This window comes from Sebastes umbrosus, chromosome 10, assembly GCF_015220745.1.
Source record: "Sebastes umbrosus isolate fSebUmb1 chromosome 10, fSebUmb1.pri, whole genome shotgun sequence".
Classification (NCBI taxonomy): domain Eukaryota; kingdom Metazoa; phylum Chordata; class Actinopteri; order Perciformes; family Sebastidae; genus Sebastes; species Sebastes umbrosus.
Genome location: NC_051278.1, coordinates 9,507,325 through 9,533,708, shown reverse-complemented (window position 1 = coordinate 9,533,708; position 26,384 = coordinate 9,507,325). Strand labels below are relative to the sequence as shown.

The 26,384-nt window shown below is 40.9% G+C and overlaps 1 protein-coding gene across 1 annotated transcript; it reads left to right on the top strand.

Annotated features, from left to right (window-relative positions):
• Positions 1-3,491: 3,491 nt before the first annotated feature.
• Positions 3,492-26,384, top strand: slc1a4 (solute carrier family 1 member 4). Its single transcript, XM_037782820.1, has 8 exons — positions 3,492-4,257; positions 13,587-13,629; positions 15,519-15,584; positions 19,658-19,824; positions 19,949-20,182; positions 21,585-21,779; positions 21,943-22,077; positions 23,244-26,384. Exons 1-8 carry the CDS (start codon positions 3,746-3,748, stop codon positions 23,473-23,475), a joined length of 1,584 nt encoding a protein of 527 aa, XP_037638748.1. The 5' UTR covers positions 3,492-3,745; the 3' UTR covers positions 23,476-26,384.

The following is a 26,384-nucleotide window of genomic DNA, read 5'->3' as shown; positions in this document are numbered from 1 at the left end:
CGGTGGTTATTTCCAGCATTCAGGCCACACAGCTGTGAGGGGAAGGGGACAATCTGTCTCTATTGGTGGAGGGAGGGAAAGTTTAGCTCAACTTAGCAACAGCAGAGAGCGGAGGTCACTGAGGACAACGCAGACGACAGTCAGCCACAGAGGACTGCTTCTCTCTCTTGTCTGTCGTCTACATACTGCTTCTCATTTTATTGTATTAAAGGAACTGTGTGTAATAATTAGGGGGATCTATTGGCAGAAATGGAATATAATATTAATGATAATATGTTTTCTTTGGTGTTTTATCATCTTAATATAAGAGTTGTTGTGTTTTCGTTACCTTAGAATGAGGGTCCTCTTCACGGAGTCCGCCGTGTTTCACCCCCATGTTTCTACAGTAGCCCAGAACGGACAAACCAAACACTGGCTCTAGATAGGACCATTCATGTTTTTGCATCGACCACCGTAGTTCTCCTACATGTTTGGCACATGGGAGAAGTTTCAGTTGGTTGCAATCTGCAACCTCATCGCTAGATGCCGCCAAATCCTGCACACGGCACCTTTAACATGGCTTTTATAGCAGGTGGATACTTAAAACACGGCGCAAAAGAAACAAAACTGGTGTTTTTTTGACAACAGCTGCTGCCGCCATTTTGGACTGAAAACACTTATGTTCATAATATTTTATTGTTCAACGCGGGCCATTTCAATAGAATATGACAATAGAAGTAAATATCATTTTGTTCTACTTTTGTACGGCACTTTGTAGGCGGACGTTTTAATGGCGTCTCGTAGTCGCTTTCAGTCCAAAAAGGCAGAAGTGTTGCTTTGCTGCAATTGACTTTCACTTTTTGGTTGATACACATTCTTTCCATGGCAGTCCTTTGATTATTCTTTTATAAAATGCTCAGCTGATTTTACTGACTGCCATTTCCCCCCCCCCCAAAATGTATATTTCATTATCTTACAAAAGCCACAATGTCTTGTATTCCTGTATAATTGCATTATAATAGAAAGTGGATGAAATATATGGAGCCCCAAAAATATATATAATATAATAATATATAATATACTGTATATATATATATAATTTTTATATATATAGAGTACTCCACTGAACAGAACAAAAAAGGATCAAAATCATCAAAACCTGAGCCTACATTACCCACAATGCAACATGACCACTAACAGTTTGGGCTTGGTCACTTGAGGACATTTACCAGACTTCACTTCACACAGCTCCCTCTGGAGACACTGAAGGCTTTATACAACTGGTTTCATATATTATGCAGGTGCACTCCCCAACACCTGTAAACAGGCTTTGTGGGACGGCTGTAGCTCAGAGGGTATGAAGGGGATGAATGTTATAAAGTTTAAGTTGTTGATGTGTAGAATCAGCGGAGTTCCCCTTTAACCTCCAGACTCATCTGTTAATCTGTTACTGCCTTTTATGACTATTGGGACTCCGTACAAAGGTACTGGTGTTTTTATTTTATTTTATTTTATTTTATTTTATTTTATAATACATTTCTATGTATTTAGTTTAATCATACATTCTTAGAAATCAGTTCATGCATGGGACATAACAGTTTTATAGTTTCATATTTTATAGTAAAAAAAACACACACTCAGTACACATAATTCACATTTGAGATCATTTTATAAATGAATGATTTTCTAAATTCACGTGTGAATAATAATAATAATAATAATAATAATAATAATAATAATAATAGTAATAATAATAATAATAATAATAATAATGGTAGCCTAATAAAATAATAATAATAATAATAGTATTAAAAATGATACACTTTTATTTATAGAGCACATTTCATACAAAAAGAGGCCATACAATGTGATTCACAAAATGATTAAATCACGAATAAAAAGAGAGATGCAAGAAATGGGAGCATTAAAAACCTTTCCAGCAGAGCCACAAGTTTATGTATTGTTACCTATATTTCTACAGTTAACCTCTGTCTGCTGTGTGTAAATGCAACATCTGTATTATAGCGACATCTCGTGGTTAAACTGCAGAGGTGCAATGAGGATTCACATGAGTAAATGTGGACAAACCTAAACTCCATCATATGCAACATATCAGTCCTGAGAAAAGAAGAGTTTCTTTTTGAGCTTTCTGCTTTCTAGAATAGTCATTATTTCATTAAATGATTCAGTGCTGCTTCCTTTATATGAAGAAAGAAAAGGTGAAAGTAGTGATCGACAGCGTCCTCTAGGAGGCCCAGAGCGCTGGCCATGGTGCTGACAGCCCTCTGCTCTCCATCCATCACTCACTATGTACACCTGATAGGATCAAACCTCATCTCACACTGACTGTTGTTAAAATACAAAACACTCTATGAAATAAACTACATGAATAAGATGTTTAATTGACCCACAATATGTTCTGTGTGCACATAAGTTTGCAGATAGTAGCTTAAAATCATGATCTTGTTTTTCTTCTTTGCAGTCTGATTTCATTATCAGCTCTGGCTGCTATAAAGACCAAATACTGAAATCACTGCAGCTGCATAAAATATGTCTGATTTCTGGTTTGTGAATGTTTTAACCAAATGATGAATGTTTTAGTTGTTTCAGAGGAAAACCGTAGTATATATATACTGTATATAGCTGCATGATATTCTAGGGATAACAGGGACAACATGTTTGTGATTTCTTCTGCTGTTTAATCATCACATTTATCCAGTATGGAAAGTGTGCTATATTCCCAGAGACCCTGGCAATCTCCCCTGCTCTTGCATCATTTGCTCGGTATAAAGCACCAGCCTTTACTAATTTCTTATGTTATTTTATTTTACTTTTCTGGTTTCAATATTTGTTATAAAACAAAAAAGAAATGTTGATACATGTAGGAATTGAATTGTAAAATAACCTTTTTACTAATAAATAAATAAATAAAATAAATAAATAAATAAAAAGATTTTTTTTTTTAAATAAGAAAATTAAATATAGTTTTTTTTATATTTAGATAGCTGCAAGATATTCTAGGGATAAACAGGGACAAATCTTGTCATATTATAAAGATATTTTTTAAAAAATAATTTCTATATAAAGAAAACAAAAAAGAAATGTTGATACATGTTGGAATTGAATTGTAAAATAACCCTTTCACTAATAAATAATAAATAAATAAAAATAAATCTTTAAAAAAATAAAACAATAAAATATATTTATTATTATTATATATATATATATATATATATATATATATATATATATATATATATATATATATATATATATATATATATAGCTGCAAGATATTCTAGGGATAAAAAGGGACAAATCTTGTTAATTGGTAACTGAGATATTATAAAGATTTTTAATTTATTTAAAAAATGTTTTTAATAATTTGTATATAAAGAAAGAGGCAGAAAAAAGAGAGAAATGCCAGGAAAAGAAACAAAAAAGCATAAAATGTTTGTGAAGTCCTCTTCTGTTTCATCATCACATTAATCCAGTATGGAAAGTGTGCTTTATTCCCAGAAACCCTGGCAATCTCCCCTGCTCTTGCATCATGTGCTTGGTATAAAGCACCAGCCTTTGTGCGCATGTTCCTCTGCCTCTCTGTGTGTCGTCGCTCCTCATCCATTGGCTCTCCTCTCTCCTCTCTCCACACCAGACCACCCTGCACACAACCACAGTGTGTGCATCCAACCCACGCTGCCTTGAACCAGCTTCCCACACTGCTGCTGCTGTCTTCTGTAAAATAAAATAAAAGAAAAAGAAAGACATGGAGAAGAAGAGTGAGATCAACGGGCACGCCATGCCCAGCTCTGCATCCACAGACCGGATCGTGGAGGAGAAGATGAAGAAGAAGAGGAGCTTCATGGAGAAGCTGCTGGAGTTCCTGAGGAAGAACCTGCTGGTGATCATGACTGTCTCCGGGGTGCTGGTGGGCGTCCTGCTCGGTTCGATGGTCCGCAACATGAACCTGACCAGAGCTCAGATGACCTACTTCGCTTTCCCCGGAGAGATGCTCCTGAGGATGCTGAAGATGATCATCCTGCCTCTGGTGGTCTGCAGCCTCGTCTCCGGAGCAGCCAGCCTGGATACTCGCTCTCTGGGTAAATTGGGAGGCATCGCGGTGGGCTACTTCCTGGTGACCACGTTGATCGCCTCTGGGATCGGAGTGTCTCTGGCTTTCATCATCAAACCAGGAGTGGGAGCAGGATCCCTGAGTCTGGGACTGGAGAGCATCAGCAAAAACAAGGAGACTGCAGACTCCTTTCTGGATCTGGCCAGGTACTGTGACCCCCACACACACTGTAATTGTTATGCCTCCTGACATCCAACATCCAATCAATTTCACCAAACATCCCTGTATGAGTTAATGCAAAAAAAAGTGAAGGTATCAAAAACACATTACTACTTTGCAGTTAAATAATTAACAATTATTTTATTCCAACTGGAAGAGTAAATAATGCTTTGAAAAACACAACAGTAAAATATCCCTAAATGGCCAAATCAGAGAGTTTTTAATGACAAAAACTAGGAAATATAGCTAATAAAAGTTGCAAAACCAAATGATTTGTATTCACTTATTAAACATGAACACAAGCAGGTTGATTGTTTTGGATCAAAACACTAATGTGCTATAGTTTTTACTCTGTGGTGAACATCTTGTCCTCCGTGTTAAAAGCTTTCCTCTCCATGGATAGAAAGAAAAAATTACTGTGTGCATTACATATTTAAAACACACAAATATTGATAATTTGGATCTGGCCAGGTACTGTGACCCAACACACTGTAATCACTTAAAAAAAAACACTGATATGTACTGTTGAATATGAAGGTTTTATATTACAGTATAGTTCTGTGGCTGCAGATGCATGGGAACACAGGTTGGTTACACACATGAGCGTCTTTGCGCATGGAGCCACTGACTGGTGCATCACACATTCATTTAAAGGGACTGTTTGTAACTTTCAGAAATTGCTTGTTAACAGCGACACCTGTGGCCGTTAAGTCAACGAAAGTCAGTGTCCTGTTGCTCGCGCTTGTGCTCGCTCTACATAGACATGAACGAGCATCGCTCAACACAGTGAGGAGACACACGTCAGCTAAAACCACAATATCACTCTATATTTCACCTGCTTAGCAGTAATGTTAGCTGACCAGACGGAGGTCTCTCCATGAACATAATTTAGATCTGATCCTAGTGCTTTTCCTGCCTCAGCCTCCCGACCAGGAACAGGGCAGACACCGGCACCCGGTCAGAGACGATAACGTTTCTCGTTGCAAAGCCCCGTCACTTCACAAGACACGGGAAACCTCTGTTGGTCTGGAGGAGCTGCAGCATTTATTTCTGCACAAACGTCCACTGTACATTCACTAGATATTCTCAGAGCTACTAACTCTTCTGCAGTGTGTAGTGTGCGCGCATGCACGTAAGAGTGGAGTGAAAGAGCGAAAACGAGCACGGTGTGTTAGTGAAGGCAGGAAGGCAGGAAGGCACAGGAGCAGAGACTCCGGCCCTGGAGACAAAAGCTACGGTCTCACCCGTGTCCTCTGACCGCGGCCAACAATGTTTTGCAAGACGGGCTTCACTAGATATAACATTGCGGTTTTGGTGCTTCCGTGTAGTTTGTGTTGGAGTCTGAGTCTGAGCAGCGTAGTCACACGCGAGTGTGCATATGCAAGCGCACATGGGACACCGACCCGGTAGATTTATACGTGTAAAAAGTTACAAACAGTCCCTTTAAACACCCCAACTTATTCTTTGTGACTTCACCTGTGTGACATGTAAATGAATGACATCGCAGAGCAGGTCAGCGTAGCCTGAAAACACCACTGATGGTGATGTTTGTTCAGTCATAAGAGGTCAGTTTCTCTGGATGTGGACCACTGATAGTAAAGCTGTAGTGCATTAGTGTTCCCCGCTTGACCTCACTGTATAAAATGATGTGTGGTGACCTCTAGCATAATCACAGCCTAATGAAACTTTACAGCCACAAACTAGAGACCTAGAGCATTCAGAGGATGGATGGCTTTCCTAGGTAGATTGACGATAATGGGGTTTCTGGGCAGTTTCTAGAACAGAAGTGCTCGCCATCCAACTGCCGAAAAATGCAATTCTTGCAGAAATCTCCAAATGTCCATAGTTTTTTATACCAAATAACAACATGGCTTTTTCTATGGTGTTCCTCAAGGCCTTGGTGTCTTAATGTGGTATTTTGGAGGGATTATTGATAATTTTTTATCAATTCTCGAGTGGTAAAAAAATGGTTAAATTTAGCACCAAATCTGTGTAACAAATGGTATCAACCCGAAAATAGCTGCAACAACTTATGAGACTTGTGTACTTATATCATAATGTTCTAAACCCTTATACAGGTTCACAATTTATTTAAATTTATGACTAGAACACCTTGACACACAGTGCTGAGCTGCATCTCAAATTAATCTTCAGGTTCCCATCTTTCAGATGATGTACACCACTTCTATGTGACATCTACTGTTGACCTGCTTTCTCCCCCTAAAGACCCTCTGTACCCCCCTAAAAAAGACAAAAAAACTGGTCTGTCGTGGGTCTCAGAGGGTTAAAAAAGTTAACCATGAGTGTGCATGTGAGTCCTAAAACTGTCTTGATTTGCAATTCAGATTGAGAGTGGACAAAATGCACTGCACATTTTGTCGCATGAATGATCAGACCGCCGTTACAGACTCCTTTCCAGCATTCATGACCCTCTGAATTCATTTTGCTTAAACTTTATAAGGAAAAAACAAAGCTCAAATCCTCCCCTCCACATGCAGCTCAGTCAGCACTGGAAAGTATTTAAGTAACTTGAGATTTTGAGGTGATGTGTTGCTGCTTTCTGAGTACTTCTCCCACCACTAAGTTCAGCATGCAGCTTAAAGCAATGCTGAAGTGCCTGCTGGTCGTGCTTTTCTTCTTGCTTTGTGTTTTGAGTGGAAAAGAGAGAGAGGCATTAGAGGACTTTTGCAGAGGCATGTCAAGATCTGGTGGACTGATTGAACCTATGTTTTTGGTTGCTGATTTACTTTTTCTTTTAACTAGGGCTGTCATTCGATTAAAATATTTAATCGCAAATGAATCACAAATTTTTCATCTTTTCAAAACGTACCTTAAAGGGAGATTTGTCAAGTATTTAATACTCTTATCAACATGGTAGTGGGCAAATATGCTGCTTTATGCAAATGTATGTATATATTTATTATTGGAAATCAATTAACAACACAAAATAATGACAAATATTGTCCAGATACCCTCACAGGTACTGCATTTAACATATAAAATATGCTCAAATCATAACATGGCAAACTGCAGCCCGACAGGCAACAACAGCTGTCAGTGTGTCAGTGTGCTGACTTGACTATGACTTGCCACCAACTTTTAGGAGCAGGGTATGAGTGGGGTTGCCGAGCCTCATCAATGTCATCTTGTTTGATGCCATTATTACACACACAAGTACGTTTTTATGTCCAGAAAATACCAGCTACTGGTAACAAGAGGCCCATCCAAGAGGAGTCCTAATAATAAGTTCCCACAGAGTGAGGGAAAGCCGACAGCTGTTGAAAGAGTGCAGAGTGTATTTTGAGGAAGGGAAAAGACAAACTGAACACGGTCTGCTGCTGTCAGCATTTCTCCGTTATCACAATAGCAGGTGGACGGGCTGTATTTATTTCTCACTCTTTTACTTTTATGTTTGTACTGGTGAGCAAAACATTTCAGGAAGGATTAAACCAGTACAGGATTCAAAAGCCAATTCTGAACTTGTATTTTTTTGTATTTTATTTGGACTGAAACTGACAGTTTGGGGTCTTTAAATTGGATCATTTTCAATCTACAGAGGATCCATTTCCTCAGAGATTTATACCAGTCAGGGCATGAAAGTGTTAAACAACCTCGGCGGTGCCTTGGATTGTACCGCTTCCAGGACACGATGTTCAAGTCTAAATATTGTGTTAATCAGTTGCTCCTTTTCCCTGTGAGGGCCGTCTGATTTCTCCGTCAACACACTCTCATTACATGGACATGGAATCCTTTCAATATCCAGTAGGGTCACTTTTTATGTTTTTACAGGATACATTTTTTTTTTTTTTACAGGTTTCTCATTAAACAATATTCCAAGCTCAACTTTATTCTCTTAAAACTGTTCCTACAGCGATTTAATCTCTGATCTCTCATGATCTCACGGCACATAAATGCTCCAATAAAAGATCCACATTCCTGAATAAATTCAAACCAGACACAACCTCCCTGCCCGTAATGGAGAAAATCTTTTAGCAAACAGCGACTTGTTCTGATTTTAAATATGTTCTTATGAAACCAGGCTGTTCTCATCCACTGTCCGTACTTATACTGTAATTCACTGTAATTCATATATAATCCATGTAATTGTGAGCCAGGACGTGCAGGGCTACCGCTAAGGAAGTCAGGCGACGTAGTATAAAGAGCGACAAAGTCTGCGTATAGGAGGTCGATGTGGATGGATCGGTCAAACAAACACGGGACTTTCACCCAGGAGGCCGCTGTTCGGGTCCTGTGTGAAACGGTCGTGTCTAGAAGGCAACCCCAAAGCTCTCTCGAGACTCGCTGCCCGGTGTCTAACCATAAACATCCGAGGTCAATGCCCTCGCGAGAGTTTTTCGCAACTTGGGTGGTACCTTCTAAACACCTCTGGGATCTGAAAAGTGAAGCCAACGCTGAAGTACCTTACACTTGCATTCTTTCTAATAGCCAGCAGGGGGCGACTCCTCTGGTTGCAAAAAGAAGTCTGACTGTATAGAAGTCTACGAGAAAATGAACCTACTTCTCACTTGATTTATTACCTCAGTAAACATTGTAAACATGAGTTTATGGTCTCAATCACTAGTTTCAAGTCTTCTTCAATACAGCATGATGTTCATTTAGTAAATTATGGTCCCATTTAGAGTCAAATAGACCATAAAGCAGGGTATGCTTTAGGACGTGGATACGTTGTGATTGACAGCTCGCTACCACGGCGTTGTTCGTGTTTTCGTCTTTGAACTTTAACCCTTTCATAGTGTGTTTTCAGTTCATGAAAATTAATTATAACCTTTTCTGTCGCCTAAAATGTCTTATTCAGTGTTCAGTTATGCTTAGCTCCACCCTCTTGTGACACTTCTGGTTGCAAAAAACCAAGATGGCGACCGACAAAATTCAGAATGCAAGACTTCAAAACGACAGTCCACAAACTAATGGGTGATGTCACGGTGACTACGACTACTTATTTTACCTTACTTTTGTTATGTATCTTAACTAATGCCAGTTACGTAAGTTACATAACAAACGTCTTTCCTTCTTTTTTTACCCAAACCACGATGTTTTTCTAAACCAAACCCAAGTAATTTTGTGGCCTAAACAGGTCCTGCATTTCAAGGACTTGCATAGGCACACTGATCACTCGTGTTGCTGGACATTCATAGGAGAACACACGAAGAATTTGTAGTAGCATTTCGTAAGATATCATACGTGCCGTTGTCTGAGGTTACGTTGCAGGGACGCGCAGTCACAGTCATGGTAGTAAAGGTAAAACTAACTATAAAGAAAAAACATTCCAACAACAAATGAAGGATACAATTCAATAAAATCGAGTTATGGGAAAATAATACTTTCATATATAGCATATTCTTACTTGTATTTCTGTGTGGAGAATTCATCTTAATTTGGAAATATGTCCAGACATTAGAGAAAACCCCCTAAACCAGAAAGTCAGAATCACTCCTTGTGGGCCACATTAGCTGAATAACCAGCCTCTGCAGCCTTGAATTAAAAGGATCATGAATGATGTTTGGCTTCACTTAATTAGGAAATCAAGTTGTTATGTAACAGCTTTGAAAATCAGTCCACAGAGAGGAGCCAGTGGGGCTCCGGGGAGGCTCTGTGGGAAAAGCATGCCAGCTCACAGCTCTGGTTTCCCAGGGTTAATCCAGATCCTCGCCTCGCTCATGTGACAGCAGGAAACCCAACCGCCTTCATGAATGGAAGAAGAGGGAAAGAATTGAACCAAATAATTACATTTCTTAGCAGCATCATGAAACAAAGCAATGAGTAAGGGACGATATCGTGGCTACCTGCCAGTGTGGCCAGTGGAGCTGACATGTTTAACAGCTGAAGCTGCATTTGGCCCCGGACTGAAGGCAGAGTTGACGGGGGTCATCATGGGGTTACGGATTGAATTGCCTGGTCTGTGGTCTGGCCATGGGAATAGATGTGAGCAAAGTCTGTATTTCTTTGCACAATACAGTGTGGCCACAGAGGATAAAGTTACAACAAACACACTAATACATGGAAAAGGCCAGCAGGCATCCAGTAATCCCTGTATGCTTATTTTACAGTAGTGAAAATAATCTCAGTTTGGTGCTTTTACAGAAAGACTGTCTAGCAAAAGGTTTACATAATGGATTTATAAATAATAAATGGTTAAAATATATATCCAGCAAACTCTTCATGTATGTGGGGTCCAGTTTGTATCAAAAATGTGCAGATGTATTTTTTTTCAGGTTGTCGCTGTTGAGTAGTTAAACACGATGAATCGCAAATGATTCGCACATTTTTTATCTGTTCAAAATGTACCGTTAAGGGAGATTTGTCAAGGATTTAATACTCTTATCAACATGGGAGTGGGCAAATATGCTTGCTTTATGCAAATGTATATATATATTTATTATTGTAAATCAATTAACAACACAAAACAATGACATATATTGTCCAGAAACCCTCACAGGTACTGCATTTAGCATAAGAAATATGAAAAATCATAACATGGCAAACCCAAGCCCAACAGGCAACAACAGCTGTCAGTGTGTCAGTGTGCTGACTTGACTATGACTTGCCCCCAAACTGTACATCAAAAACTGAAGTCCTGAGTCCAGTCCCAAGTTCTAAACTTTGAGTTTCGAGTCCTAAACAAGTCATAATGCGCTCGGCACCAAACGTAATGCCAATTTAACACCAGAGTAACTGGCGCCAACTGGTGCTCAGTAACGTAACGGTAGTTCTTCATGGTTTTCTCCTGCAGCTTGATTGGATGATGTCGGATTGGTTCAAATAAAGTGGATCTGGGGAGTTAAGTGTTAGATAATCAAATGCAAGTCCAGATAATATTTGCCAAAAATAAAGAGTCCAGAGTTCACATAAAAAAAGAAAAAAAACTCTACTTTTTGGGGATTAAGCAAAGTTCAGTTCAGTTCAGCAAGTAAACCCTCTTCCCAAACAAATCAATAAAGGATGTCTCATAAAGTAAATAAACGGTCAGAGTTCCAGTACCGGGCCGCAGGGAAGGCAGCCTGTCAAGTATTTCTCAGGTCAAAAAGCTCAGGTCAAAGTAAAGTCACGAGTCATTGGTGTTAAAGTCCAAGTCGAGTTGCAAGTCTTTTTTTTTATTTTGTTCAGTCGAAAGTCATCAAATTTGTGACGCCAGTCCACACATCTGCTAACGGTGCTAACGTTGCAAAGAATGGCAACAGGCCCGGCTATGTCAACAAAGCACGGAGAAATTCTGATTACAACACACACAGAGAGTGACTTCATTCTCTGCTCAGGTAGACATTATTCCTCTATATCTTTACACAGAGAACCTTTTATACCCACTAAATATCAGCATGTTGGCATTGTCATTGTGAGCATGTTAGTATTTAGCTTAAGACGCTGCTATGTCTAAGTACAATCTCACAGAGCTGCTAGCATGGCTGCAAACTATTGCGTACTCTCTCACTACTGGCTGCCTAAATTCATCTCCTGAGGTAAAATACCCACATTTATTTATGTTATTTATTGATTCTTTTATTACATTTTATGTGGAATAATGTTAAAGCATTGAGTTATGGTGGCTACCACCAGCAGCAGCAGCAGCAGCTTCTCATGCAATTCAAATGAGGTAAACCAGTTGACTGGATGCTTTCCAGTTCAAATGCTGCAAACTGGCCTGATTGGAAGGATTTCAGTCATTCTTTCGTGAGGGGAGCGGATTCATTTGTGAAGCCTTTACTGCTCTAACCAGGAGCGAATTTTGAAAATCCAAGTTTATTTAATGTCTTTTTAATAGTTTATTTAATTAACAGGCTTTTGTTTTTATATACACATAATCTGAACTTCATATAATACAGATCATTTGGTGCTCAATCCACAGCCTCTGCAGATCTGGAGTGCTCACTGCCATAGCCCCATGAATAGGATAAAATCAAATGTTGTGTACATCATATGCATGCAAGCCTGTGCAGGCAGGCAAATAATACCCCAGCTATTACTCGACCCCTAACCCTATAGATCTGTATGAGGACAAAATACCTTTGGCTGTTATGTTAACATGTCAAATTATTAAGTAAGAACACACATGAGAATCTATAATCTAATGCTGACTAATGCTTGATTGGTTGTGTGGTGTCAGCAAACAACAGAATACAGTATGATCCAGATTAATTTTTCACCCATGTAATTTTGTTAATCTTGATCTTTGGTTAAACCTGATCTTTGGTACAAGTGCTTCACGCCCTATCAACACTGTTTTCATGTCTTGACAATAGACAATAACATGATCTGTCATTCATTATAGAGCAGTGATCGTCAACTGGCGGCCCGCGGTCCACATACGGCCCGCTAAATCTTCCCATCCGGCCCTCAGACTATTAATGAATTCAGAAAAAGTGAGGACGAAAAAAATGCATTTTGCTTTTTTAAGGATATCTATCAATTTTCTTCTTCCTATATTGAAGCAACCAATAAAAAACTGGGATAGAAATAATTTTATTTGGAATGATTTACCAGCCCCAAATATGTGCGTTCTATCCAGGGTTACTAAAGATGTTATAAATCAATCCGTCAGCTTATTATTAGCTAGTAGTTTACACAAAGTATTGCAGATGCAGGAGACAGGCCTACTCAGGGGGCTGTATTTTTTAAATTGAAGAATATACAGACTACAGCCAGAGTCTGACCGACTACAGGAAAAACACATGACTAAACTTTTTTTTTTATGAATGTCTCTTGAAAAAGAAATATATAATACAATTCAATAAATCTTTATTGTCCACCAGGGTGGAAATTTGTCTTTGGCCAAACCAAACACAGGAAACAACAGCATAAAAAGCAGACAAGCAAATACAGTAAAAGCAAATACATATACAGTTCATATTACACATTAAAACATGCCACTTTGTTGGGTTAAGAATATTGATGGCACTTGGGATGAAGGACTTCTTATCTTATCTCAGTTTGACTCTCAGATAAAGGAAAACTAAAATTAAATGAACCTCCAGGAATATGTAATCCTTGGTGATTTGTTTTGCTGCAAGATGAACCAGACAGTAGATCAGTGCCAGAACAACTGCTCCGTCAGGGAATTTTAGAGAACAGTGGACTTAATGGACGATCCTGGGAGAAGAGCCAAAGTGTGTGATGATAAACCAATCCTGTGAACAATTTATTGTTCAGATGGGTCAACCCCACGGTTATGAAAGACTTTATGAGGCTATAGTGTTCAGGCCACAGGCTTAAATATTACCAGAGTTTTTTGGTCAATTACAAACATCAAATAGGAAAAAAAAAAATTCTGTGGCTCTAACTTGTTTTTCTCTTTCTTCCGCAGGAATTTATTCCCGGCGAACTTGGTGGCTGCTGCTTTCCGTTCTGTGAGTGCCAGCACCTCACCACATTGTCCTCACTTTCTTCCACCATTTCCCCTTTTTGATCACCACGTTCAGTCCGTTTGTCCTCACCACATGTGTCTTGTGTGGATTGTTCATCAGAATTTACTTCCACGACCACGCGGATGCCACACCACGTTCATTCACAGCGGCGGTAAATCCTGGCCGTAGCGCTGGAGAGCATCATAATGCCTCTTAATGAGGAGACGCTCAGAATAGAGGCCGCTGCTCTCCCCTGCTCGCCAAAACGCTTCTTTTCCTTGTCTCTTACCAGCCGTTACCATGGCGAAACCATTCCATTCCAGCCAGCCTAGCAACCCACCTCGCCTCGCTGCTCTTGAACGACGGCCCGCGCTCCACTTCCTAGAATTATGATCGTGTCTGTTTAGGCTAAAATAAGAACCAGGAAAGTTCAATATTTGGGGATGCGGCGATACAAAATGGCTCTGCACACACAAAAAGCAAAGTAAGCACACAGACACTTGTATATCCGGGCCAATTGCCTTAAACTTCCCTATAACCAGGTCAGTGAATTATTACCCCGCAAACAAGTTAGTGACTTTGCACATTGAGAGGAAATGGAGTTTCAAAGTGCAGCCAGTTCACAGAGTTCAATATTCACCCCCACTACTGGGCCTACTAGTGTGGCAGAGCCCCCGTGGAACGGTCCCAACTGTGGATTAAACCAAGAAAACAGAGAAGAGGGGAGATTTACACAACATGACAAGCAGCTAAATGCTTAAAAAGACGTATGAAGTGTAAGATTTAGATGATGGGGAAGGCTGTCTTTTTAGTTTCATGACTACAGTCACGTACTGTAAGTCTCTGTATGCTCACAGTAGGTTTCAAGAGTCTATAGGTTCATTTAAAGTCCATAAATCTGTCAAGATGTTGGGAACCTTTCTCCTAGAGGGCTTTTTAAAGAAATGCAGAGAGGGGAGGGAGGGCATTGTTGCAGTGCCAGTTGTCTCCTTTACTGCTGAAAGACTGTCTTCAATAGACAGAGTCAAACTAGCCCCCAACTCCATGCACATGCTGCATTCCTTGTGAGCGCAATGAACAGACGAAGCAGTGTCATTTTTTCCACCTTACTCAGCCAAACATCTCTATGCAAAAATTATAATCTCTATAAACAGATTCTGCAGATTCCTGTAGGCATGGGACACGATTTTTGGCTTTGAAAGTGTTCTGGTTTCCGTTTGTAGTCCGAGTAGTATCGACCAATCTCATTTGAGCAGGCTTTGTTGCACTGCAGTTAAACAGAACAGAACACATTGGCTGCAATGCAATCTGGGAACTCACTGGCTATCGTCTGACGAGGATTTAGCTTTTAAGTGGTTTGAAATTTGCTTGTAAACTGGCTACAATGCGGTTGTACACGTTGTCCCTAAACTCCAACTCCAGTCTCGCATTTCAAGTTGCTAATTGGACTGTAAACATGAGCAGCGCACTGAAAGAGGAAGTCTTGGCCCGGATATCTGCTGGCTAAACCGGAATAGCAGAAATATAGCCCATTCCCCCCAGAAGCTTATCCGTCGTCAAACCAATAGCTGATGGGTTCATCAGTGAGTTTGCAAAGATTATAATTGTATTTGACAGACGTTAAGTTCTGCTCTGATTAAATAATTGAAATTAAAAGAGTAGTTTGACATTTTGGGGAATACATTTATTCACTTTCTTTTAGTTATAGTTAGAGGAGAAGATCGATACCTCTCTCTGGAAGCAGGGGGAAACAGCTAGCCTGGCTCTGTCCAAAAATGTGTCCAGCAACATATCAAATGCTCACTTATAAACACAGGAGGAGTTGTGACAAGTCTTGTACTAAACAAAAATGACTGCATGAACTACAAGTTTTCCTTCCCTTTATGTTGCAGTATGCCACCGACTACAAGATGGTTGCTGTAGGGAACGACACCAACGGGACAGCCCTCTATCAGAAGGTATGAACAGGAAGCATCCCATTCACACAGTCACACACACACACACACACAGTAGTTTTTCCCTGTTTCACCCTGCAGTTGCCATTCACTGATCCCCTGGTGGCTATTCTATTGATATTTGTTTTTGTGACATATGGACAAAGTACAGCTGGGGCAAGATTGTTCACACATTTAAAAATCAATTTAATGAACGAAAACTTGATAAAGCTGACATAACTGAGCAACTTGTACAGTGGTGCCATGTCATCTGTTTTTGATCTGTGAAGCCTGGCTCAATATAGCAACACAATAGGATAAATGTGAAGATATCATGGCATGCACGAACAGTTGAGCTTGTGTTAAGGGGTATGCAATGTCTTATCATTCTAAAACAGTTCAGATTTGCCTTTACTGTCTTGCATTGTGTTTATCAAATTTGAGTTGGGAATCCAAAATGACCTACAAATTTAAAATCACTGACTTTGGCATCTGGTTTAACAGGGATGGACACTGGTCTTTAGTTCACCCCTATAAGTCTGGTTTATTTTTTACATTCAAATCTTGGCTGGTACAACTTTAAAACAGGTGTATGAACCTTGACAAAATCGTTTTTTGTTGTTGGGTGAGCCCTCACTCAGTCAAAACTGTTGAACAGTGGCCAGGTCAGCTTAACCCATTAGTTATCCATTGGGCCTGGCTGTGAGGAAGATAATGTGTCCGTCTAAACAAGGAACAAACAGCATGGCAGAGGGCTGGTTACAGATTTCCCGGATTGCCACTGCGCCTGTTAGATGTAGTGGATGTTGGATCATACATGAGTGTTACATAGCCTCTAACCTGACCCGCCAGATGGTTTGTTACACAGAACCATCTGAGAAGCCGTCATTGGAAACTGTTTGGAAAAGAGCAGGCACTTTCAAAAATGACTTGGCAGATGATTGGATGAACCATCTGTCAATCAAACTCGGCCAGTCGGACTCGGGAGAAGAGCGAAAACATCTTTTCCATCGAGAAAAGCCTTCAGTGCCGTTCTTTGCTCTCCAGTTCTGATATAACTAATGCTAGTGCAGCAACGCTAACCTCTTCAGGAGTGTTTAAGACGAACAGCCGCCACTCCGTGTCGTCACACACACATAAACCACGGCTATAGCTGCCAGTAGCTCCTCACAGGATACTGATTGGTCCATGGTATGGCTTGCCGGCCACAAACACATTACCTGAAGCCTGAGAAAGATTGATTTTCATGTGATATGTGATCCTGTTTGATTTTGTGACCTCGCGAGAATCCCGCTGCCATGCAAGGTTACATAGCCTCACCCTACATGCTGTCTCAGAGGGTGGGATCTTAGATGAGCTGCTTAGACTGGACCCCAAAAAAACAGCCGGGTCTGATGAGCTGGACCCGTTCTTCTTTAAGATTGCGGCCCCCCATCATTGCAGCTCCCATTGCAGATCTTTTTAACCTGTCCTTCCACACAGCTTAAATCCCATGTGCATGGAAAGCATCTGTAGTGCATCCCCATTTCAAAGGAGGACACCAGGCTGATCCTAACTGTTATAGGACCATCCCGGTGGACCACCATAGGACCTTATTTCGGAAAAAATATGAACGATAGTCAACGGCGAGAAACAAATCTTTTTTTTTTATCCCGTTTGAATTGCACCATGAATCGCGCATATGATGTTTGTCAATTTAAAAGATAATTTGGCAAGTCAAGAAAGTCTCAGTTTGTTATAAAACTGTTGAAGTATCAGACTGAAAATACGTAATTAGAAAGACTACACCTCAAAAAGTCACGTAAGTGACGTCTCTCTCGCTACGATGCCTGTGTGTTTCGTACTGGGATGTACGGGTCCTGCTCGTTCTTTCTCTATCTAGCAATCCTTATTGATTTAGCTTAGGCCTTCGACACTGTGGACCACTCTTTCCTTGCTGGTAGGCTGGGCAGCATTAGGGTCTCTGGTTCCTCACCGGCGTGGTTTTCTAACTACCTCAAGGATAGGGTGCTAAATCGGAACAACTCCTCTCCCAGCCCCTCCCTGTCACTAATGGTGTACCCCAGGGCTCGATCTTAGGCCCCACACTATTTTCTATTTATATAAATTGCATTGCTTGTTCTGTTGGAGACTCATCGATCCACCTTTATGCTGACGACACAGTCCTTTATGCCAATCCCAGATGCAGTACTTATATCACCTCAGTATAGCTTCCTTAGGGTCCAACAGACCCTAAACCAATCGACATGGCTATCCTAGACCAGGTGACTGAATACAAATACTTTGATATCTGGCAAGATAGCTTCTCATACCATATCAACGGGTTACAGTCTAATGTCAAATCTAAATTTGGCTTCATGTATAGAATGCGCTCCGCCTTCACTCCCTCTGCTAAATTAACTCTAGTTCAAATGACCATCCTTCCCATGTTAGACTCTGGTGACGTTATATATAGGTCGGCATGTAAGGGCTCACTCCAGGAGCTCAGTATTCTCAGTCAGTCTGCTATCTAGTTTGCTAGAAATACCCCTTTCCAAAACACACCACTGCACTCTTTATTCCTCTGTCAACTGGCCATTTTTACACACCCGTCGCAGCATTGAACAGTTCATGCTTATCTGCAAAACCGTCCTTGGTCTGCCCCTCCTACTTGTGTCACCTCTTGCCAACTTCATCTGCTGCCTACAACACCCGTTCTGCTCACCATATTCTGTTGAAAGTTCCCAGAACAAATACGGTATTTGGTCTGTCGTCAAGAACTCTATTATGGACATACTCGCTGATACATGGAGCTGTTTGCCAACCCACTAATATTCCCTAACCTTTGTCTGTCCCACGCATATTCTTCGTCTTCCAACTTTTGACATTTCTTTTTTAGCCCCTACCCCCGTCCCTCAAGAGGCTTTGTCTTTTGCCAGGCCAACATAATAAATAAGAATCTGTTGACAATGAGTGAAAAAAAAACAATGTATAGACTCTGCAGAGTCCCTGCCCTCTGCCTGTATTTTCTCTTTTCATTTTGCTGTGTTGGGGAAGTCTCTGGGCGTCAACCTCTATAAAAACGTAGCAACCAGATGCCAGATCGTAAGCACGCATCCGATAGGAAGCTACGAAAATGGCGGACACAGCACTGAAAAACATACCGCAAATACAGCGAGGCAAAACACCAAGCGGACAAAGCTTGTTCCAAAACGAGAGTACATCTGGGGTTAGCTTTCACACGCTGGCGAGCACCCTAACCCTCGTTGAGCCGGGGAGGAGGGGCTAACTTTGGATGTTGTGTTTACAAACCGCAACCGACACATCCTACTCATTGTGCCTTTAACAACTTGCCTGGTTAAACAACGGTTGAATTTTAAAGAACAGACTGACAGGTTTTTAAATACGTCACAGGTTTCTTTATAATCTAATTTGTTAAATTTTGAACATGCAGTAAACATCTTCTCCCCAGTGGCTTTCCCCCACTGACCCAGTATGAGGGAACAGTTGGGGATCTGATGTTGGCATCGGCCCATGGTATTTGTCTGTCGTGGGTCATGCTGGACATCATCATCCTCAGTGCCAGGGGATGAAGCTGGTGGGGCTGTGGGAGAGCTCAGAACAATGGAAGGGGATTGAGCTCAGGATTTGTCCCTGTCCTTATTTGTTATCCATCATCCAGTTCACTGAATCCTTCAACTGCCCCCAGACCTTTGCACCTACACACACACACACTCTGTAGCAACAGGTGTTGTATAAACTACTGCAAATATATCAGCGCTTTTGTTTGACAAGCTTCCACCTCCATAATGGCTAAAATGAGGTCCCAGTCCAACAGTTTGTGTTGCTCCACCACTTTGGTACAGACTGAAATATTTCAACAACTAATGGAAGGATTGCTATGAAACTTTGTACAGACAGTCATGGTCCTCAGAGGATTAATCTTAAGGACTTTAGTTATCCCCTGATTGTATTTTGGATTGGAGTTAAGACTTTCCCGTTTTGTCTGTTTTTCCATTTTTATTTGAACCAACCAGAAGGTTCTTCACAGCATCTCCATCCCACAATCTCTTCACTGTGTTTGGTCTCCTACACTCGGACTCTGCTGTGTGTTTTAGGTGCCTATTGGTACAGAAACAGATGGCATGAACATCCTGGGTCTGGTGCTATTTGCCATGGTGTTTGGTGTGGCGCTGAGGAAGCTGGGAGAAGAGGGGGAAGAACTCATTCGATTCTTCAATGCTTTCAACGAGGCCACCATGGTGCTGGTGTCCTGGATCATGTGGTGAGTAGAGTTGAATGCATGTGGGACTTTACAGTGGTATTGATAGTGGTATATTTGCACTGCATGAGATGTTTTTTCGTGACAATACTCAATATGTTAAAGGTCAGGATCTTATGTCTCTCAGGTATATCCCTTTTGGTATCATGTTCCTGGTGGGCAGTAAGATTGTGGAGATGGAAGATGTGGTTATTCTGGTCACTAGTCTGGGGAAATACATCTTTGCTTCAATCCTTGGCCACATTATCCACGGAGGCATCGTCCTGCCCCTCATCTACTTTGCCTTTACGCGCAAGAACCCCTTCAGTTTCCTGTCAGGCCTCATCACGCCCTTCACAACTGCCTTCGCCACCTGCTCCAGGTATGGTGTCACATCACAGGGGCCCAGATGAACTGAAATGGGAGAAGGAGTTTGAAATATATGTGAATTAACAGTGGACTTAAATATGAGATGGGTGCATCTCAATGAAGTTAGGAGTGGCAGCAATGTACAGTAGTAGTAAGGCACCCAGTTATGAAACAAGTATAAGGTTTCTCTCTTTTTAGCCTTACCTTTGGAAACCCTGTCTTTTCCTCTAGCTATCTGGTGAATTAGGACACAAGAAGGATCAACTGAGGATATTCATGCTTTGCTGAGGACAAACTCTTTTCCCTGCATGAAATTTCCTCTTGTGCCACACAAACTGTCAACTTGGCAATAATCTAATTTCCATGAAATGTATGGAACACATCCGGGCTCCTAAGGGGATAAACCCTATAGAGTTTAATGACCCCCCCGTGATCTTTGCTGTAGCTGTTGCATTTTTAGCCCCAAAGGTTAGGCTCTAATAATAGCAAAATAATCAGTATGATGTTTATTCCAACACTACTGATACTGTGTGATGCATTGAACAATGCAGCTTCTCTGGGCCAAGTGGGGCTTTAAATGTTTTGTTTTGTTATTACTTTAAGATTTTAAGACACTGCACCACATTAAAGGGCCATTGTTAAACATTTTGGGGGATCTATTAGCAGAAATGGAATAAAATATTCATAACCATTTTTCATTAGTGTATAATCACCTGAAACTAAGAATGGTTGTGTTTTCGTTAGCTTATAATGAGCCCTTCATATCTACATAGTTGCTCCGCCATGTTTCTACAGTAGCCCAGAACAGACAAACCAAACACTGACTCTAGAGAGAGACTTTTATACTTTTAAGTTACCTGAAGGCCACCGTAGTTCTCCGTCATGCTTGTGATACTGCTTTAACGTGAGCCGCAGAGTGCAAAAGCGTGGTACCGCCAGCCGCCGTCTGACTTCCGTTGCTCCTGAAGTAGTGTTATTATGGTAAGGATGGCCTCTGAGCGAGGTGATCAGCGTTATCACGATTTTGCACTCGGCGGCTCACATTACCGTAGTCTTGGAAATGGAGGAGTGAAGGGAGGGGTACTCAGTTGGTTGCAATCTGCAACCACACCACTAGATGCCGCCAAATCATACACACTGTACCTTTAAATGATTTGATGAAGATAATGCTTTTGCTGTCTAGGATTACTAGGATAATGTAATCTAAAGAGGGCTGTACAGCCTCTTTAATGTCATCCAGGAGCTCTTTGCAAGGGAGTGTCACTAGATGTTTTCAATAGCAATGCATGGCCAAAATTACATATTCTCAACAGACATTTCTGTTCATTAATTGGAACTATTAATGGTATTAGTTTAATCTAAATGGCTGATAAAGTTGAAATGATAATATGCTCTCTTTCCCCTGTCGTCACCAGTTCAGCAACTCTTCCATCTATGATAAAATGTGTTGAGGAGAACAACGGTGTGGACAAACGCATCAGCCGCTTCATCCTTCCCATCGGGGCCACTGTCAACATGGACGGGGCGGCAATATTCCAGTGCGTTGCTGCCGTCTTCATCGCTCAGCTCAACAACTTTGAGCTGAACGCTGGACAGATCTTCACCATCCTGTGAGTTCAGAGCGATGGTAACAAGTTTACCTCCTTTTGCTCAACATAACTATTAAAAACACACAAACAAAATCACAGATTTGTTCTCACATTTCCCAGCAAAGTTAAGAAGTCAACTTTCTGTTCCTTCTGTTACATATGATTATTTCATCATTATTTCTAGGGTGACAGCCACGGCCTCAAGTGTCGGTGCAGCAGGCATCCCAGCCGGCGGCATCATTACCATCGCCATCATCCTGGAGGCCATCGGCCTGCCGACCAACGACCTGTCCCTCATGCTGGCTGTTGACTGGATTGTGTGAGTAAAGCCATGTGAACCCCACTGACATTATTAGAAAACACACACAGCTACGTCTAACCACACGCTGCCAACATTACAGTAAGCAAAACAAGAACAGGATTCCAAACTGGTATGGCAACAGGGGGAAACTAAGTAAAAGGAAACAGGTTGAAAAAATTAATTTGTTGTATTTTCTCCAGGCGACACTGTCTTGTGGTAGCAGGTTAAACATGAACAAATTGAAATACATATATGCTTTACAACTGTTTCTACAGAAGACAGGCCTCAAAAGATACTCCAGGGTTGTCACTCATGTTGTGGAACGAAAACATCTGAGCTAAGAAGATAAGACACTCGGCCTTGTGTTTTGGCGATTCCATGTATTCGCTGGTAGAAGCTGATAAGGAGAATGTTGTGCTCTTTTCAGCACATTCTTTTAGTTTTCTTGCCGAGGACATATACATTTCACTCCAAACAAGAGATTATTAAAGGATAACCTTGATATTTTTTCAACCTGGACCCTATTTTCTCATGTTTTTTGTGACAAAGTGACTAATGGGGAACACTTTTTGAAATTGGTCCAGTATTGAGGGAGAATGCTGCAGCTGGCCGCTGCTAGATGAGCTGTAAAGTAGTCCTTTGGGGCATCCTGGTACCGTCAGTTTATGTCCACAAGAAGTGCTTGTTTTTGCCACTGACAGGCTCAGGTTGTTATTATAAGTGTCTGAGAACATTATGGAAAGGACGCTACAGAGAAATAAAACGCTTTTCTTACCTTACACGTTCCGTTTGTTAGGGTGTCATGTGACTTGTTGCTGGAAGAGACATCGGTAGAAACGTGAGGGTAGCGTGTAGAAGGGAACCCGCAAGTTGGGTAAACTCTCGCGAGATGGTTAAGGTTAGGCATTGATCTCGACTAGTAAAGGTTAGGATAGGTCGTCAGGTTTATGCAGATCTCAGATCAGATTTCGCAGTTTGCGGATTACCTTCTAGACACAACCAAGGGGAGAGAGGAGTTCCACGGGACACCGGTGTTGTCAGAGTTTGTTATGTTGGAGTACAGAAAGCGTAGCTTAGTGTTATCTAAAAGATTTTCAATGTCATGAGGATACGATGCAAGATTTAAGAGCGAATCTAATGTTTGCTAAAAGTAGACTGATCTCAGCTGTTTCTTGTGTCCACAGGGATCGTACCACCACAGTGGTGAATGTGGAGGGCGACGCTCTGGGTGCTGGGATCCTCCACCACATCAACCAGCAGGAGATGAAGAAGAAGCAGCAGCAGGAAGCGGAGCTGGCGGAGGTCCGGGTGGAGGCGGTGGCCAACATCCAGGCGGAGGAGGAGACCTCGCCGCTCGTCACGCACCAAACGAAAGCCTCAGCGGGCATGCCGGAAGCCATCGAGTCTGTCCTGTGAACTCAGCAAGACTTTTTTTTCTTGCCACCCCTGACCTTTTGATCTTTCGGTACTTCTGATGTTGCTGCTGACGGGACGCCGTTCTGACTCGGTGTCCATTCAAAAAACAAGGTCACTGATGGTTTCAACTGTGAGGAAAAACAAAACGTGCCAATTTAACAGTCTGTCTCAGAGCGTAGACAGTCTACAGTGTACCTAGCGATACTGTTGTGTCACTGGGTTTCCATCTGAAAATCTTAATGCAGATTAGGATATGATGAATTTGAGAAGTCAATCTAGCTAAAAGTTTTTTATTTTCACTTAATGTTTTTAAATTTCAATTAAGGCATTTTGCGATAAACAGTGATGGAAACACATTATGTGTACAATATCCCTAAAACATTCCCATAAATGTCGTAGTTGTGTTTGTCTGATGTGCTGTATGAGATGCTCACAGCCATAAGTTTGTACATTAGAGCATCATCAAGTGCATTTCTTTGTTTTTATCTTCAGACAGCAAATACAACGACCAACATTAACCATAGAACACTAACAACCTGCCAAACGCTGACAAGTCAAAGTGTCTAACACATGCTTGACCTTGTCTGTCGTAACTTAATTACACAATCGCCTGTTCAATCACTTCAACTGAGCTGGTGGAAACATAGGTATTTGCATTTAATTTGTTCAGCTCTTTCACTTTACAGTCTTTACTGGATGTAAACAGCAAATTGTGTCTTTCAAAAGTCTAATCAGATTGAAAAAGAGAACTGTTTGGTGCCAGGTTTAAATTTGTCATAATTCAGAGCGACGTTTCAGCAGAAAATGTCAAACATTAACCCTTCAAATGACAGGTTAAGAATTTGGCTTCATAGGCCTACAACCTGTTTATCTAGTGACACACTGGTCCAGTATGGTGACGCATTTTGAACATTGGACCATTTTAAATAGTGTGTTTACATGGTCTTACTCATGTGGGAAAACCCATTGATACGCGTTATATCCCTCCGACTAATCCTATTTATCCTTGAGTAAACAGAACATTGAGGTTATTTAGAGTCTAACCTTGGTTCTCTAATACCATGGAAAAATTCCTCACAAAAAGCCAACTGCAAACATGATAAGGTACTTAACCTGCCTTCGTTTCCCAGCTGATATCAACAGTTTCCAAGCCTTGAGTCTGTGTACTAAAGGCTACACCATACAAATAGAATAGGAGTAGAACAAACATTGCTATTCAAATCAATGTAGCAGGATGGTCAGAGCGGCGGCCATGTGTTTCATTGCCACCACGACTGTTGTAGTGGACTGACTTCCGTATAAACTAAACCGACATGCGGCAAGTCGCAGACTCACTGAGGTGAGGTTTTGCAGTAATGGCAGTGGAGTAGTAACGTTACGAGTCAATGAGTGTAAATGAGTAAAATTTAACAACTTAATGTTTCCTTCACACACTCATTACTATCGCCACATGAGTGACAACTTAGGCTCATTTTTTTGTAAGCAGTGTAGCATTCAAGCATGGTGGCGTTAACAAGCTAGCCAGCTAACAAGCGAGCGGACTTGCTGGCTAGTTAGCTTTTGGGCTAATTCTACCATTCTTTAATGCTACACTGGGTGCAGAAAATGAGCCGAACCTACTACGCCCGACCCCCCGGAAAAAGGGGCTACGTATAGCTGCGTCCGCTCTCTTCCCGGGGAGTTACGACAACCCTTTTACGGCCCACTGACGTGTGTTCTATTGTCACCATAATACCTAACAATCACCTTTTGTACTAATCAAATTAACACGGAAAACAGTTTAATGACCCTTCTACTCCTATTTTACTTCTAGGGGCTACACACCGAACACCTTGACGTTTTCAGAAGTTGCGAACTTCATTTGCAGTTTTTGAATTGGGCGAGTTAGCTGTGTTAATTTGTGTGGGTTAGCATCTTTCTAACCTATTTGTTATGAAATACTTTCTAACAAAACATTAATGATCTGATTTATTTATAAAAGTAGCTGGTAGCTTTGTTGCTAATTGCTTTTGAGAAATACATTACCAAGGAATCGGCTAGCTAGTTTGTTTTGGGCTTTGTTTGCCAGCTAATTAGCCAACTAACTAACAAAACATGCAGCTATCGGTTGGCTATGATTATGATCTTATTTCTGTTTGCGTAGCTAATATTTTAGGTGTTTAGACCAAGTTGTGGTTAGCTACCCTGATATTTGTGTAAGATAGCAATTGTAACAAACTAAACAGACAGTATGAAAAGATGATGAAAAGATAAGCTCCCAGTCAAAAACAGAACAGAAATAAATATGTCCTGTTGAGATAGCAAACTACGTAAATGCAACCTGCTATTGTCGTCCAAAAGCTGAAGACCTCCAACATGGTGGAGAGTTATTTGGGTCGTGTCTAGAAGATAACCCCCAAATTGCCCAAACTTGCAAAAAACTCTTGCGAGACTCCGTGCCTGATGACCTATCCTTAATCTTAACCATTCAAGGTCAATGCCTAACCTTAACCATCTCGTAAAAAGTTTCGCAATTTGTGCTTTAACTTCAAGACGCGACCAGTTTTTTGAAGGCATGATGAGCTAATTGGATTCTGTTAAAGAACTGTTAATCAAACATTAGTTTGCAAGTACTGTAAACACACTTGTCTGTCTGACATCGTAAAAACACTCCAGTCTATAAAAAGCAGATAATCAATGTATGGTTGTCAGTTAAGTTCAGTAGTTTAGGATTAAGAAATCAGCAAATCCACAAGGAATTCACACAAAAATCTAATGTTTACACACAAATACTGGACCAAAATGCACGATGACTTCACATCATACTGTATATCATTACTTTGCGTATCCATTCTGTGATTTTAGAGTGTTTTTTCTCTGTAGAGTTTGGAAGTTATAATGATGTTTGTTAATATCTAATTGTTTTAAAA